The sequence below is a fragment of the Lepidochelys kempii genome, chromosome 14, assembly GCF_965140285.1.
Source record: "Lepidochelys kempii isolate rLepKem1 chromosome 14, rLepKem1.hap1, whole genome shotgun sequence".
NCBI lineage: Eukaryota > Metazoa > Chordata > Testudines > Cheloniidae > Lepidochelys > Lepidochelys kempii.
The window spans coordinates 44,293,765-44,310,965 of record NC_136393.1 but is presented as its reverse complement, the minus strand read 5'-3'; the positions used below and the strand labels follow the sequence as shown (position 1 = coordinate 44,310,965).

Here is a 17,201-nt window from a genome sequence, read left to right as displayed (position 1 = left end):
TAATTGAAAAGAGTCCTTTTCAGAATCATTTCATCACGTTCTAGTCCAATGTCCAAATGTTCAATATCAGGGCGGTCCAGAGAGGACTGGAGATCTCAGTCTTACGACTCGAACTCCCCCTGAAGAAAGCTTAAGAAGATCTGAGATAAAAGGATCAGGTCCCAAGCGTTTATATAGAAGTTTTTGCAGCCTCTCGACAGCAGGCAGTCCTTGGGTGAACAATAGGTTTTGGAAGTAACCTCCTATTTCCCAAACATCACAGGTAATAAAACTACATGGATTAATATAAGGTAATTATCTATAAAGCAGTTCATAGACAGTTTACCACAAACTTTAAAAAGAGATATATATACAATGACATTATTACACCCAAGTTTCATTTAAATGTTAATATTTCCTTTTGACTTCTGAATTAACAAAATACAGTCGTCGACAGAAACCCTTTGGTTATACTGTTAATCTATATCTCGTTACAGATTAACATAGACTACTACAATTACTATGTTCTAGGGCTGTCAAGTGATTAAAAAAATTAATCGTGATTAACCGTGCTCTTAAACAATAATAAAATACCATTTATTTAAATATTTTGGATGTTTTATACATTTTCAAATATATTGATTTCAACTGCAACACAGAATACACTCCATGCATCTGATGATGGGTTATAGCTCACAAAAGTTTATGCCCAAAGAAATGTGTTAGTCTCTAAGGTGCCACAAGGACTCCTTGTTGTTTTTACAGAATACGAAGTGTACGGTGATCACTTTATATTTTTTATTACAAATACTTGCACTGTAAAAAACAAAAGAAATAGTATTTTTCAATCCACCAACTGCAACTACTGTATGCAATCTCTTTATCATGAAAGTTGAACTTACAAATGTAGAATTATGTACAAAAAATAACTGCATTCAAATGTAAAACTTTGGAGCCTACAACTCCACTCAATCCTACTGCTTGTTTGGCCAATCACTCAGAAGAACAAGTTTGGTTACAATGTGCAGGAGATCATGCTGCCCGCTTCTTGTTTACAAGGTCACCTGAAAGTGAAAATAGGCGTTCACGTGACACTGTTGCAGCCGGCGTCACAAGATATTTACGTGCCAGATGCTCTAAAGGGTCCTAGGTCCCTTCCTGCTGGAACCACCATTCCAGAGGAAATGCCTCCATGCTAATGACGGGTTCTAATCAATAACGATCCGAAGCAGACCAGACCGACACGTGCTCATTTTCTTCAACTGAGTCAGATGCCACCACCAGAAAGTTGATTTTCTATTTTGGTGGTTCGGGTTCTGCAGTTTCCCAATCAGCGTGTTCCTCTTTTAAGACTTCTGGAAGCATGCTCCACACCTCGTCCCTCTCAGATTTTGGAAGACACTTCAGATTCTTAAACCTTGGGCCGAGTGCTGTAGCTATCTTTCGAAATCTCAGATAGTTACTTTCTTTGCGTTTTGTTAAATCTGCAGTGAAAGTGTCCCCCCATGTGCTAGGTCATTCTCCGTGACTTCGATATGATGACATATTTGGCAGAACGTGTGTAAAACAGGACAGGGGACATACAAGTCTCCTTCAAGGAGTTCAGTCACAAATTTAATTAATTCATTATTTTTTTTAAATGAGCATCCTCCACTGAAATGGTGGCCGAAGGGACATAGGCATGTTTAGCATATCTTGCACTTAAATACCTGTGCTGCCAGCTACAAACATGCCATGGGAACGCCTTCTCACACTTTCCGGTGACATCATAAATTAGAAGCAGGCAGCATTCGCTCCCGTAAATGTAAACAAACTTGTTTGTCTTAGCGAGTGGCAGAAAAAGAAGTAGCACTGAGTGGACTTCTAGGCTTTAAACTATTTAAACTTTAAAAATAATTGCTTTATTTTTCAGTTCACTTATATAATTAAAATCATCTATGTTTCTAAGTTACACTTTCCTGATAAAGAGATTGCACGACAGCACTTGTATGAGGGGAACTGAAAAATGCTATTTTTGTTTTGCATGTTTGCAGTACAAATATTTGAAATCAAAAATAATATAAAGTGAGCACTGTACACTTTCTATTCTTTGTTGTGAGAGAAATCAATAGATATGAAAACATAGAAAAACATCCAAAAACATTTAACAAATTTCAACTGGTATTCTATTGTTTAACAATGTGATTCACTGAGATTAATTTTTCTAACCACAATGGATTTTTTTGAATTAATCACATGAGTTAACAGCAATTAATCAACAGCCCTACTATCTTCTTCCAGTCAGTGCTGATGGGGTCTCTCTCCTGTGTGGATCCTCTGAGTGTTATAAGATTTGATCTTTGTGTGAAACTTTTCACATGATCCAAACATTTATGGGGTCTCTCTCCTGTGTGGATTGCCTAATTTGAAACAAGTTCTGACTTCCATTTCAAAGGTCTTTCACAGGCTAAGCAGTTATGGGGTTACTCCTGTGTGTGGATTCTCTGATGTAAAACAAGGGATAACATCTATTTGAAACATTTTTCCAAAGTCAAAGCACTTACGGGGGTCTCTCTCGTGCGTGGACTGCCTGTTGTTTAGAAGGGCTGATCTGTTTCTGAAACCTTTCCCAGAGTCTTATGGTATTATGGTCTCCATCTTGTATGGATTGCTTGATGTTTAACAAGGTGGGACCTCTGTATGAAACTTTTCCCACAGTCTAAGCACTGATGGGGTATCTGTTGTGTCGATTTTCTGATGTTTAGTTAGGCCAAATCTCCGTACCAATTTTTTCCCAGAGTCTAAGCACTTGTGGGGTCTCTCTCCTGTGTGGATTAGCTGATGTTTAAGATGGGTTGACCTTTCTGTGAAACTTTTTCCACAATCTAAGCACTTATGAGGTCTCTCTCCTGAGTGGGTTGCCTGATGATTAAGTAGGTTTGACCTCTGTATGAAACTTTTCCCACAGTCTAAGCACTTATAGGGTCTCTCTCCTGTGTGTATTCTCTGATGTGTCACCAGGGCTGATCTCCATGTGAAACTTTTCCCACAGTCCAAGCACTTATGGGGTCTCTCTCCTGTGTGGATTACCTGATGTTTAAGAAGGGTTGGCCTTTCTGTGAAACTTTTTCCACAGTCTAAGCACTTATGGGGTTTCTCTCCGGTGTGGACTGCTTGATGTTTAACAAGGTCTGACCTCTGTATGAAACTTTTCCCACATTCTAAGCACTGATGGGGTCTCTCTCCTGTGTGGATTTTCTGATGTTTAATTAGGCCTGACCTCCGTATGAATTTTTTCCCACAGTCTAAGCACTTGTGGGGTCTCTCTCCTGTGTGGATTACCTGATGTTTAAGAAGGGTTGGCCTTTCTGTGAAACTTTTCCCACAGTGTAAGCACTTATGGGGTCTCTCTCCTGTGTGTATTCTCTGATGTGTAACCAGGGCTGGTCTCCATGTGAAACTTTTCCCACAGTCCAAGCACTTATGGGGTCTCTCTCCTGTATGGATTACCTGATGTTTAAGAAGGGTTGGCCTTTCTGTGAAACTTTTTCCAGAGTCTAAGCACTTATGGGGTCTCTCTCCTGTGTGTATTCTCTGATGTGTCACCAGGGCAGATCTCCATGTGAAACTTTTCCCACAGTCCAAGCACTTATGGGGTCTCTCTCCTGTGTGGATTACCTGATGTTTAAGAAGGGATGGCCTTTCTGTGAAACTTTTTCCACAGTCTAAGCACTTATGGGGTTTCTCTCCGGTGTGGACTGCTTGATGTTTAACAAGGTCTGACCTCTGTATGAAACTTTTCCCACATTCTAAGCACTGATGGGGTCTCTCTCCTGTGTGTATTCTCTGATGTGTCACCAAGGCTGATCTCCATGTGAAACTTTTCCCACAGTCCAAGCACTTATGGGGTCTCTCTCCTGTGTGGATTGCCTGATGATTAAGTAGATTTGACCTCTGTATAAAACTTTTCCCACAGTCTAAGCACTTATGGGGTCTCTCTCCCGTGTGTATACTCTGATGTGTAACCAGGGCTGATCGCCATGTGAAACTTTTCCCACAGTCCAAGCACTTATGGGGTCTCTCTCCTGTGTGGATTACCTGATGTTTAAGAAGGGTTGGCCTTTCTGTGAAACTTTTTCCACAGTCTAAGCACTTATGGGGTTTCTCTCCGGTGTGGACTGCTTGATGTTTAACAAGGTCTGACCTCTGTATGAAACTTTTCCCACATTCTAAGCACTGATGGGGTCTCTCTCCTGTGTGTATTCTCTGATGTGTCACCAGGGCTGATCTCCATGTGAAACTTTTCCCACAGTCCAAGCACTTATGGGGTCTCTCTCCTGTGTGGATTACCTGATGTTTAAGAAGGGTTGACCTTTCTGTGAAACTTTTTCCACAGTTTAAGCACTTATGAGGTCTCTCTCCAGTGTGGATTGCCTGATGATTAAGTAGATTTGACCTCTGTATAAAACTTTTCCCACAGTCTAAGCACTTATGGGGTCTCTCTCCCGTGTGTATTCTCTGATGTGTAACCAGGGCTGATCGCCATGTGAAACTTTTCCCACAGTCCAAGCACTTATGGGGTCTCTCTCCTGTGTGGATTACCTGATGTTTAAGAAGGGTTGGCCTTTCTGTGAAACTTTTTCCACACTCTAAGCACTTATGGGGTCTCTCTCCAGTGTGGACTGCTTGATGTTTAACAAGGTCTGACCTCTGTATGAAAGTTTTCCCACAGTCTAAACACTGATGGGGTCTCTCTCCTGTGTGGATTTTCTGATGTTTAATTAGGCCTGACCTTCGAACGAATTTTTTCCCACAGTCTAAGCACTTGTGGGGTCTCTCTCCTGTGTGGTTTAGCTGATGTGTAATCAGTGCTGACTTCCAATTCAAAGAATTCCTGCTCTCAAGACACCCAGAGGGTTTCTCTCCCATGTGGCTTCTCCCATGGTTATTAAGATCTGAGCGCTTATTGAAGTTTTCCCCACAGTCGAAGCATTGAAGTGTTTTCTCTCCAGTATTTATTGCCTGAAGCATAAGAAGCGCCGGTCTCAGAATGAATCCTTTCCCATAACCGAGGCATTCATAGCGTTTGTCTTCCTTGGGGGTTGTCTGCTGGGCTGTGGGATCCCTGTGTCCTTCCCCACATATAATAGATCCATCCAGTTGCTCCCTTGAGTGGTTTCCCAGCAGCCTCTTTGACCTCTGCCAATTTCCCCAGGCTTCTCCCTGTGCCAAGCACTGGGAAAAATTCCCTTCAGCTCTTCCCACAAAAATCCCCTATGGTTCCCCGTGCCCAGGAATTTCCTGATGTTGATTCCCCTCCTTCTTCTCACTCACTCTCTCATCACCTGCTGGGAGAGAGACAATGCAGACAGGAGTCATTGTGCTGAGGAGAAATTAAGAGGAATAGAACTGAGGGAAAACGTACCTGTGGTGTGAGAAACTGCTCTCTGTAGAAATTAGCTACATCAGATGGCCTCTTTTAGCAAAGTAGGACCTGTCGCAGCTGCATATGTTTCTGGATGGTACAATGCCCTGTATACACATTAACCCTCATGGGGCACATCACTATCACTCTCACAAGACAGGATACTAGATTAGGCGGACTATTGGTCTGACCCATGATGGCAGTCATTACAATATATTTTTTTCCATGGTAAAGACATTATACGAGCTAATATACTGCCTTTATTCAATATTTGAGAATCAAGTTGTATACAGTGGCATGAGGAAAAACACTCAGGGCTAGATTGAGAGACAAAATAACAGTTGCAACAATGCAATCCCCATTGGTAGCTTGACTCCAAAAGTTTTGACACTAGGCCAGAAATTCAGTGAGCTCTAAACTGAGAAGAAAAAAAATTAAATTTAAAAATTCAGGGAATTCAGGGAATCCCAGCAATAGACAAGACAACTGCGAGGAGACTCTATGCAATCAGATACAGTGATAAGGGATTCTTTGTTTCTGAGGGGATATATGTAAAATGTTTCACTGAATTAAGTCTCAGGGATTATTTACACTGACAATTAAAGTGCTCTAACTTGCTGGCTCAGGAGGGTGAAAATCACCCCCCTGAGCGCAGCAAGTGTGAGCTCTTTAAAGCGCTCGTGTGGACAGGCTCGGCTCCCGGTGCTCGGAGCTAATCCCCTCGTCGAGGTGGATTACCAGGAGCACTGGCACCCGCGGCAGCGCTTTGAACTTTCTCGTGTAGACGTAGCCTCAGTGGGTTAGATCAGACCAAGAGGAGCGGCACTGACTAGGCATTGGGATGCCTGTGCCTTTAAGAACCCAGCCCTGGGAAGCCCATGCTCAGAGGTGCTGTCTGTGAGAGGGGAAATTAAAAAGCCCCTTTGCCCCCCACCATTTTTGCAAGCACTGGGGTCTCAGTCCCACTGGGGTAACTGTTACCCACTGTGGCCCTGCCTGTGCCGGGTTTTGCCCTCTGACACCCTCTGCCAGCACCTCACCCCAAGCTTAACTCCTGCTCCACCTCCCCAGCCCTGATTTTGCCTTTTAGCCCCTCTCCTAATGCTGCCTCCAGCTGCTTGACGCCCCATCAGTCAATTTCCACCCCCTGCTCAGACCCTGGCCACCCCCCTGCTCCATTTTGCCCCCTTTGCCCCTTTTTAACCCCTGTAAATAGCAGTCAGCAGATTTTTACTGCTAATAAGGGCAGGGTGAAGGGCAGTGGCTTCAGTAGATGTACTGAGGACAGAAGGGAGGGACCGTCTTCCATCTAGTGTGGGGAATGGGTGACACATTTTTCTAAAATACTGAATGAACTTTAGGGGAAACCACTAAACATGCGCAGAGGTAAGTGGGGAAATGGCCCCGCTATTGTGGGGAACTTTCCTAACTTAAACATCTCCTGGGTGGAATCGAATAGCAGAAGGATCTGAGTCCTCGCTCCCACTCCCTTCACCCAGAGCCTGCCTCACCTTGAGGACTCCTATCAAGGTTCCTTCCCCACTCTGAACTCTAGGGTACAGATGTGGGGACCTGCATGAAAAACCCCCTAAGCTTATTTTTACCAGCTGAGGTTAAAACTTCCCCAAAGTACAAACTATTTTACCTTTTGCCCTTGGACTTTATTGCTGCCACCACCAAGCATTTAACAAATATATAACCGGGAAAGAGCCCGCTTGGAAACGTCTTTCCCCCAATCCTTCCAAGCCCTATGCTCCCTTTCCTGGGGAAGGCTTGATAAAAATCCTCACCAATTTGCATAGGTGACCACAGACCCAAACCCTTGGATCTTAAGAACAATGAAAAAGCAATCAGGTTCTTAAAAGAAGAATTTTAATTGAAGAAAAAAAGTAAAAGAATCACCTCTGTAAAATCAGGATGGTAAATACCTTACAGGGTAATCAGATTCAAAACATGAATCAGATTCAAAATCCCTCTAGGCAAAACCTTAAGTTACAAAAAGACGCAAAAACAGGAGTATACGTTCCATTCAGCACAACTTATTTTATCAGCCATTTAAACAAAACAGAAAAGGAGTACTTGTGGCACCTTAGAGACTAACCAATTTATTTGAGCATGAGCTTTCGTGAGCTACAGAATCTAAGGCATATCTAACTAGATTGCTTATTAACTCTTTACAGGAGATCTGACTTGCATTTCTGCTCTGGTCTCGGAAAAAGCAACACACAGACAGAGAGAAACTTTGTTTCTCCCCCCCTCCAGCTTTGAAAGTATCTTGTCTCCTCATTTTTGTGTGTGTATGGGGGTGGGGGGGATGTGAGAAAACCTGGATCTATGCAGGAAATAGCCGGACTTGATTATGTAAAGAGTTGTCACTTTGGATGGGCTAGCACCAGCAGGAGAGTGAATTTGTGTGGGGGGGTGGAGGGTGAGAAAACCTGGATTTGTGCTGGAAATGGCCCACCTGTTGATCACTTTACATAAGCTATTACCAGCAGGACAGTGGGGTGGGAGGAGGTATTGTTTCATATTCTCTGTGTGTATATAAAGTCTGCTGCAGTTTCCACGGTATACATCTGATGAAGTGAGCTGTAGCTCACGAAAGCTCATGCTCAAATAAATTGGTTAGTCTCTAAGGTGCCACAAGTACTCCTTTTCTTTTTGCGAATACAGACTAACAGGGCTGTTCCTCTGAAACCTGTCTCCTCATTGGTCATTTTGGTCAGGTGCCAGCGAGGTTATCCTAGCTTCTTAACCCTTTATAGGTGAAAGGGTTTTTCCTCTGGCCAGGAGGGATTTTAAAGGTGTTTACCCTTCCCTTTATATTTATGACACTCCCTTTCCACTCTCCTGTGTGGCAAAGTCCTTATAACCCCGACCAGGCAGGGCCCAGGCTTCCTGAAGGGCTCAGCCCCCTGACCTGGTTATGACCACTCAGGACACAGGTTAGAGCAAACCCACTCTGGGTACTTTCTCCGCTCTGGATGCTTCCCTGATCTCTTCCCTGACCATTGTCTATGCCCCAGAACAAGTGCAATTTACTAACCAGCAAGTAATTTAAAACAATCAGGAAGCAATGAGAAAGGTGAAAGAAAAACACTTAGCCCCACTCTATGGGCTCCGGGGAAGCACAAACAGCATCTCTGGGATGCCCGGGCAGTTCACAGTCTGTCCCTCCCACGTCCCAGGCCTCCTGCCCAGGCCCTGGCTGTGCTGCAGGGATGCTGCGGGTCAGACAGGTGCTCTGGTGGTGGCCACACGCCCTCAGGCTCTCGGTGACAGGACTTTTCTTCCCAGTGTCCCCGGAAAGGTGCAAACCAGAGGACAAATAAAAAGCCCCCCCCCCCCACTTGGTCTATAAATATAGACTCTAAAAAGTGAGAACTTTGGGGTCTGATTCTGCAAACCAACTTCCAGGAGCATCAGATGAGCATCTGACAAGGCCCTGCTCCCTCCTCATGTCCAGGCCACCTGGCCAGTGGCTTGGCGTGAGCAACTCTAAGGCTGGTAACTATGATAACAACCTTGCAGAACCTGTGTGTGTGTGTGTGTGTGTGTGTTTGTATGAATGAATGTGTGAATAAATATGAGATTGAATGGAATGTTATAGCGATAACTAACTGCTTACTATGATTCTTTGTGTATTCACAATAAATGTGGTATTTTGCCTTTTTCCCTTTAATAAGATCCTGTTGGTTTTTATTTTATTGGTATAACACCAGATCAAGGCCTCCGTCCCGTGGAACCCAGGGGGAGGGCAGGGACAGAACTAGGTCAGCAGCCAGAAGTGCTCAAAGATCATGAGTCCAACCCCCTGCTCCCCTCCCCCCAATCAGTTACAGAGATTACCAAGTGTGGGGGCTTTTTATTTGTCCTCTGGATTTGCACCTTTCCGGGGACACCGGGAAAAAGGTCCTGTCACCTAGAGCTTGAGGGCGTGTGGCCACCGCCAGAGCACGTGTCTGACCCACGGCATCCCTGCAGCACAGCCAGGGCCTGGACAGGAGGCCTGGGACGTGGGAGGGATGGACTGTGAACTGCCCCCGTGCCCACAGAGTGGGGCTAAGTGTTTTCCTTTCGCCTTTCTCATTCTTTCCTGATTATTTTTTTAATTAGTTGCTGTTTAGTAAATTGCATTTGTTCTGGAGTATAGACAATGGTCAGGGAGGAGGTCAGGGAAGCGTCCAGAGCAGAGAAAGTACCCTGGAGTGGGCACGCTCCAGCGCGTGTCCTGCGTGGTCACACCAAGGTTGGGGGCCGAGCCCCCCAGGAAGCCTGGGCCCAGCCTTGTCGGGGTTATAAGGACTTTACCACAAAGGAGAGTGGAAGGGGAACCCTCAAGGTGAGGCAGGCTCTGGGTGAGGGAAGAGGGAGCAAGGACTCAGATCCTTCTGCTGTTTGATTCCACAGCAGTGGGGGGTAAAGTGAGGAAAGTTCCCCACAGTAATGGGACCATTTCCCCGCTTACCTCCCTGCATGTTGACTGGCTTCCCCTAAAGTTCATTCAATATTTTAGGGAAAAGTGTCAGAGCTGGCCACACTCTGAGGCCACCAAAAATGTGCCGTGAGAACCCCTGGGCTCGATGCTCATGAGGGGCCCTTCTGACCTTACAGTCTGTGAGTGTAACAGGAGCCGGGCACAGGGATGCTGCAGCGCGGTGGGTTGATCGCTAGGACCCAGGAGCGGCTGGGGGGCGGCTCTGGGGGGAGCGATCGTGGGGCTCAGGCCCGGCCCCAGGAAGTGACTCGCAGCCGCTGCGGGGACTCTGGCTCCCGGCGAGATCCCCGAGCCCCGGCGGCTGGTGCTGGGAGCCCGGAGCCCGGGCTGCAGCCGGGAGAGGGGAACCTCCAGCCGGGCCCTGCCCGCTGCTCCCCGGGAGCCTCTCCCAGGGCAGAGCCCCCAGCCCGGCCAGGGCCCCTTCCCGGCCCGGCCCCTGCCCCGGGGGGCCCCGCTCGGAGGGAAGGTAAGAGAGACCCGGCACCCCCGGGCTGCAGGGGGCGGGTTTGGCCCCGGGCTGCTCCCCGCGGAGCCGGCTGCGATTCCCTGCCCCGGGCCTGGGAAAGTTGCCGCCAGCTCCCGGTGTGTGCGGGGCGGGGGCAGGATCACGTTACCCCCCGCTCCCCCCACTTGCTGCTTTGTTTCCCTGCCCCGGCCGGGTTGGTGCGGACGGAGGCTGCAGCTCAGGGAGATATGAGGGGGGCAAATAGGGAGGGGCAGAAGGTTGGCGGGGGCTAAACTGGATGCAGGATGGGGGGCCCCAGCTGGGGGTCGGGGAGGGAGCGGGGCCCAGGGGCACAGTCAGGGTGGGTGGGTGGGGGGGCAGCACAGGCGCTGGATCTAGGCTAGCGGGGCCCTGCCGCACCCCCTGGCTTGAAGGGGTTTCCATCCTATCCAGGCTTTACAGTTTGGTTCAATGGCTCTCAGTGCTTCCCCCTCCGTACAGATTGTTTCAGGCCCCCTGCCTGGGACTAGGAGCCGGGGATAACAATGGGTACAGCTGGTCGGGGGTGAGCCCTCCTCGCATTGTAGGGACAGGACCCTAACCCCTGAGCACCCCCAACATCCCCCCACTGAGCATGTGGCCCCAGCCTTCCCGGTCCTGGGGCCCAGGGAGGGCACATGGCCCCAGTCTGATCCCCAGGGGCAGCCGAAGGAGAAGCCTGACATGCTCCTCACAGGGGCCGTGCACCCCACCTCCGCAGTCAGCTGTGACTCTCAGCCAGCCTGGAAAACAGAAGGGTTTATTGGTCGCTGGGAAGGCGGCATAGAACAGAGCTTGTTAGCACAGAAACCAAGAGCGTTCGGCAACGTCTGGCTTGGGGGGAATCCAGGGTCTTGAGTCCTGGGCTCTCCCCGCTGAGTCCCAAACCAGGAGACTGAGCCGCTTCCAGCCCCCCATCCACACTGACACCCAGCTGCCCCTCCCCCATGCTTTCTCACCTGGCCTCCCCCTCTCTCTTTGTTCTCCAACACCTTTGGCTGGCTCCCTGCAGAGGAGGGGCTCTGGCCATCACTTGCCAGGATAGAGAATTTTGGCCATTCTCTACACCCAGGCAGCCACTCTGCCATCACGCCTGCCCTCTAGAGGTCTCCACAATGATCACACCCCTGTATCCCACCAGCTTGATACTTGTGTAACACATGGGGAAACTGAGGCACACACACAGTACTCAGAGAAAACATTAAGAACAATCCCGCTTCATGAATCCCTCTGAGACCAGCCCAGGGGCACTTTCTGCAGTGGCTGGAACTCCTCTGACCACACCAGCCCCTGAACCTGAGCCTGCAGATGATGGAGAGACCTGGGGAAAGGGCTGGAGCTGGGCAGGAAAATGACTCTGCACGGAAGGCGCCTTTCAGGGACTAGCTGGTGAGTTTGGCCTACAAGGGGAGGGTCTCCCTGTGTCTGTGAGTACCAGAGCTTCTGTCCTCAGTGACACAGCCTGGTTCAACCCCCATTACCAGTGTCCGTGGCTGAGCCACCTAATGAGAGCAAAGACCCAAGACAATGGGGCAGTCGCCAGTTCTCCCAGGGCGAGGGAAGAAGATAAAAAGGGAGAGTGGAGAGACTTGAAGGGGCAGCAGGAGCAGGAAGTGGGGAGGGAGGTTCCCAGCTCTGCCCAGATTCATTCCCTGCACCCCCGCGGCAGTCAGCTCTCCTGGGAACAAGGGCAGGAGCTGAGAGAGGAAAAGCCAGTTGCTTGCTCTGCTGAGCACCGCACTACTTAGGGAGATGGGGGAGAGCTAGAGGGGGTCACAATACACTGTGGGGCAGTACCCTGAAGTGACTCCTTTGATTCTGCTCTTTTTCCAGCGTTTGGCTCAGAGATGCTGCTCTGGGGAGGTTTAGAAGGGACGTGGTGGGTTAGTTCTAAGCAGGGGGGGCTGGCCGGGGAGGTAATGAACTAACTGGGTTTGTTCCCAGCATGGCAGAGTCATAGAATCAGAGCGTCTGTCTGCAGGGAGAGAGCCTGGGGGGAATCGGGGAGTGACATGGACTCCAGCCCCTTATGAAACCTGCCCAATCTCCCTGCTCCTCCGACAGGCTGAGGAATCGCGTCCACGTTTCGCTTCAGATTGTCCCATCTTGCAGGGGACAGGGCAGGGAAATGGCTGTGATGGAGCCAGCTCAGGTAGGGGATTTTCAGGGAGCTTTTGGTGGTGGGGGAGGGGCATCGTAGAGGGGTTAATCACCCGGCGTGGGACGGGGTGTGATAAACCTGCTGGAACATGATCGACCTGGGCCTGATTCTCTGAACAGGCCCACTGGTGGGTAGGGGGGAAGGGGGAAATATTCCCCCATTTCTGAAACAGGGAACAGCCCCCCTGGGCAGGGCTGGGAAAACGACCAGACTCCCAGTGCTGGAGCCTGACCCCACTGGCCAGAGGCTGCTGTGAAGTACGAAGGGAAGCTGTCGGGATTCCTGTCCCTGTCCCCTGCTCCGGCTCGGAGCTCTGCTTCCCGTCTCAGCCTGTGGCTGGCAGGCGAGTGGGAAATGTGAAGAGCCTGCCCTCCTCCATCTGCTGGGGGGGCGCGTTAATAAGTTCTCACCTTCTCCCCACCCCCTGGAGCCTCCTGGCTGCTCTGAGCAGGGTGGGGGGAGGATTCTGCTTCTCTAGCCCTCCTCCCCCGTGACTAGCGGGATTGTGGCTGGGGCGGCAGATGCTGAGCGGGGGACTCTTGTTGTTCCAGATGCCGGTGACCTTCGAGGAGGTGGCTGTGTATTTCACCCAGGGGCAGGGGGCTCTGCTGGACCCCGCTCAGAGAGCCCTCTACAGGGACGTCATGCAGGAGAACTACGAGACAGTGACCTCGCTGGGTAAGGGATTCGTGGCTCCTTGGTTATTGGAAGCTGCGGGGTGCGGGGAGGGTTTGTGTGTCTGGCACCGCTGAGGTTCTTCCCTCATCACACTCCAATGAGACCAGGGTGTCAAAACCTAAGGCGCATACTAAATCATCCCCACCAGTACCCCGTAGCTTGCAAGGTGAAGAACTCTTGTATTATCCTGTCTGTGTTGTTTCTCGGTCACTCACAGAATCCTTCTTCTCCCTCCTCCTTGGTCTGACCTCCGTATGAGGGCTCTGGGCTCCGCAGGTTTAGAAATAGGCAGGGGTTTAACACGAGAGCTGGGTGTGCATCACAATTCCCCTCACCTCCCCAGACGTCTGCCTCCCCCGAGGGGGCTCAGTAACCATGTTCCCGTCCTCTTAGATTCTACTTTCCACAGCACAGAACAGGGACAGGTGCCGCCCACGGAATGTCCTTTCTGACAGACGCTCTCTCAGTCCTCCATACCCTCCTCTGATCTGAATTGACCACCTGTACAGGATTCCCCCTTCCCAAACCTGACCTGATCGCCCGACTGGAACGAGGGGAAGAGCCGTGGGTGCCCGATCTCCAGGCCGGTGAGGAAAGAGAGATCCCGAGAGTCAGCCACACAGGTGAGGACTGACACAGAAACCATCTGGGGAATGAAGGAAAAAATTGAGAATCCCAGAACCGTGGTATCAGTAAGTTTCCTCAGTTCCTTCCTCATCTCACCCAGGGCAGGGCTGCAGTCAGGAGCTATCACTGACATTGTTTCCCACATGTCCTGTTACTTGCAAGTGTTTCCTTCCCAACGATCCTTCTCTGTGAAAGTTTGGGTGGGATTTGGAGGCAGAATCCAATTGCTCCATCTATGCAGCTTTAATATGTTGGGTTTTCCCTCGGTGCTATTCCTCTTAATTTTTCCCTAGCACAATGACTCCTGTCCGGATTGTCTCTCTGTCCCAGCAGGTGATGAGAGAGTGAGTGAAAACGAGGAGGAGAATCAACAGCAGGAGATTCCTGGGTACAGGGAATCACAGGGCACCTTTGTGGGAAGACCCCATAAGTGCTTAAACTGTGGAAAAAGTTTCATATGGAGGTCACAACTTGTTTTACATCATCGAATCCACACAGGAGAGAGACCCCACAAGTGCTTAGACTGTGGGAAAAGTTTCATACGGAGGTCAAACCTTGTTAAACATCAAGCAGTCCACACTGGAGAGAGACCTCATAAGTGCTTAGATTGTGGAAAAAGTTTCATACGGAGGTCACAACTTGTTTTACATCAGGAATGCCACACTGAAGGGAGACCCCATAAGTGCTTAATCTGTGGGAAACGTTTCATATGGAAGATAGACCATGTTAAACATCAAGCAATCCACACTGGAGAGAGACCCCATAAGTGCTTACTCTGTGGGAAAAGTTTCATACTTAGATCATACCTAGTTTTACATCATCGAATCCACACAGGAGAGAGACCCCATAAGTGCTTGGACTGTGGGAAAAGTTTCATACGGAGGTCAACCATACTTAATCATCAGGCAATCCACACGGGAGAGAGACCTCATAAGTGCTTAGACTGTGGGAAAAGTTTCATACAGAGGTCACACCTTGTTAGACATCAGGCAATCCACACAAGAGAGAGACCCCATAAGTGCTTAGACTGTGGAAAAAGTTTCATACGGAGGTCAACCCTACTTAATCATCAGGCAATCCACACGGGAGAGAGACCCCATAAGTGCTTAGCCTGTAGAAAAAGTTTTATACGGAGGTCACACCTTGTTAGACATCAGGAACGCCACACTGGAGGGAGACCCCATAAGTGCTTAATCTGCGGGAAACATTTCATATGCAAGTTAGACCATGTTAAACATCAAGCAATCCACACTGGAGAGAGACCCCACAAGTGCTTACTCTGTGGGAAAAGCTTCATACTTAGATCATACCTTGTTTTACATCATCGAGTCCACACAGGAGAGAGACCCCATAAGTGCTTAGACTGTGGGAAAAGTTTCATACGGAGGTCAGACCTTGTTAAACATCAAGCAGTCCACACAGGAGAGAGACCTCATAAGTGCTTACTCTGTGGGAAAAGCTTCATACTTAGATCATACCTTGTTTTACATCATCGAGTCCACACAGGAGAGAGACCCCATAAGTGCTTAGACTGTGGGAAAAGTTTCATACGGAGGTCAACGCTACTTAGTCATCAGGCAATCCACACTGGAGAGAGACCTCATAAGTGCTTAGACTGTGGGAAAAGTTTCATACAGAGGTCACGCCTTGTTAGACATCAGGCAATCCACAAAGGAGAGAGACCCTATAAGTGCTTAGACTGTGGGAAAAGTTTCATATGGAGGTCAGACCTTGTTAAACATCAAGCAGTCCACACAGGAGAGAGACCTCATAAGTGCTTAGATTGTGGAAAAAGTTTTATACGGCGATCAACCCTACTTGTTCATCAGGCAATCCACACTGGAGAGAGACCCCATAAATGCTTAATCTGTGGGAAAAGTTTCATACGGAGGTCAGATCTTGTTAAACATCAAGCAGTCCACACTGGAGAGAGACCCCATAAATGCTTAATCTGTGGGAAAAGTTTCATACGGAGGTCAAACCTTGCAAAACATCAGATAATCCACACAGGAAAGAAATCCCATAAATGTTTGGACTGTGGGAAAAGTTTTACACAAAGATCAAATCTTATGGCACATCAGGCAATCCACACAGGAGAGAGACCTCATAAGTGCTTGGACTGTGGGAAAAGTTTCATATGGAGATCAGTCCTGGTTACACATCAGAGATTACACACAGGAGAGAGACCCCATAAGTGCTTAGACTGTGGGAAAAGTTTCATACAGAGGTCCCACTGTGTTAAACATCAAGCCGTCCACAGTGGAGAGAGATCTCATAAGTGCTCAGAGTGTGGAAAAAGTTTCATAATGCGGTCAACGCTACTTAATCATCAGGCAATCCACACTGGAGAGAGACCCCATAAATGTTTAATCTGTGGAAAAAGTTTCATACGGAGGTCAGGCCTTGTTAAACATCAGGCTATCCACACTGGAGAGAGACCTCATAAGTGCTTAGACTGTGAGAAAAGTTTTATCCAGAGGTCCCACCTTGTTAGACATCAGGCAGTCCACACTGGAGAGAGACCTCATAAGTGCTTAGACTGTGGGAAAAGTTTTATTCAGAGGTCCCACCTTGTTAGACATCAGGCAATCCACACAGGAGAGATACCCCATAAGTGCTTAGACTGTGGGAAAAGTTTTATTCAGAGGTCCCACCTTGTTAGACATCAGGCAATCCACACAGGAGAGATACCCCATAAGTGCTTAGACTGTGGGAAAAGTTTTATCCAAAGGTCCCACCTTGTTAAACATCAAGCAATCCATACAAGAGGGAGACCATAAGACTCTTGGAAAGGTTTCAGAAACAGATTAGCCCTTCTAAAGATCAGGCAATCCACACACGCGAGAGAACCCCATAAGTGCTTAGACTATGGAAAAATGTTTCAAATAGATGTCATCCCTTGTTTTACATCAGAGAATCCACACAGAGGAGTGACCCCATAACTGCTTAGCCTGTGAAAGACCTTTTAAATGGAGGTCAGAACTTGTTTCAAATTAGGCAATTCACACAAGAGAGAGACCCTATAAGTGTTTGGACCATGTGAAAAGTTTCACACAAAGATCGAATCTTATAACACTCAGAGGATCCACACAGGAGAGAGACCGCATCAGTGCTCAGACTGGAAAAAGTTTCCTACATAGGTCAGACCTCGTTAAACATCAGCTAATCCACAGAGGAGAGAGATCCCATAAGTGCTTAGGCTGTGGGTAAAGTTTTATAAGGAGCTCAGCCCATGTTTTAGATCAGAGAATCCACACAGGAGACCCCATAAGTGCTCAGACTATGGAGAAACTTTCATACCGTGGTCAAGGCTTCTTAATTATCAGGCAGTCCTCAAAAGAGGGAGACTCCGTAAGTGCTTAGACTGTGG

The 17,201-nt window shown here is 48.4% G+C and overlaps 3 protein-coding genes and 1 pseudogene across 10 annotated transcripts in view; 3 read left to right on the top strand and 1 right to left on the bottom strand.

Moving 5' to 3' along the window:
- The window catches only part of LOC140898060 (zinc finger protein RFP-like), a 39,316-nt pseudogene that overhangs the window by 9,388 nt on the left and 12,727 nt on the right, over positions 1 to 17,201 (top strand).
- LOC140898029 (uncharacterized) lies at positions 99 to 16,877 on the top strand. 7 transcript variants are annotated; one of them, XM_073311413.1, is made up of 6 exons: positions 99 to 290; positions 11,378 to 11,754; positions 12,430 to 12,517; positions 13,078 to 13,204; positions 13,714 to 13,827; positions 14,162 to 16,877. In XM_073311413.1, exons 2-6 carry the CDS (start codon positions 11,717 to 11,719, stop codon positions 16,609 to 16,611), a joined length of 2,817 nt encoding a protein of 938 aa, XP_073167514.1. In that variant the 5' UTR covers positions 99 to 290; positions 11,378 to 11,716; the 3' UTR covers positions 16,612 to 16,877. The 7 variants fall into 7 exon arrangements, with proteins under 7 accessions (XP_073167514.1, XP_073167523.1, XP_073167522.1 ...); XM_073311422.2 differs by lacking the exon at positions 99 to 290 and having other exon boundaries at positions 10,730 to 11,754; positions 14,165 to 16,877; XM_073311421.2 differs by lacking the exon at positions 99 to 290 and having other exon boundaries at positions 10,730 to 11,754; positions 12,347 to 12,517.
- On the bottom strand, positions 2,230 to 5,289 carry LOC140898038 (uncharacterized). Its single transcript, XM_073311451.2, is given in 2 exon segments — positions 2,230 to 2,694; positions 2,696 to 5,289. Coding segments are annotated over 2 exon segments (2,385 nt in total). The 5' UTR covers positions 4,990 to 5,289; the 3' UTR covers positions 2,230 to 2,603.
- The window catches only part of LOC140898034 (uncharacterized), a 302,273-nt gene continuing 295,345 nt past the window's right edge, over positions 10,274 to 17,201 (top strand). Inside the window, exon 1 of one of the 2 annotated variants that reach the window (XM_078848515.1) lies at positions 10,274 to 10,347. The gene's annotated coding sequence lies outside the window, so the exon portion shown is untranslated. The remainder of the gene's footprint in view (positions 10,348 to 17,201) is intronic. The other variant, XM_078848516.1, reaches the window with a different exon arrangement.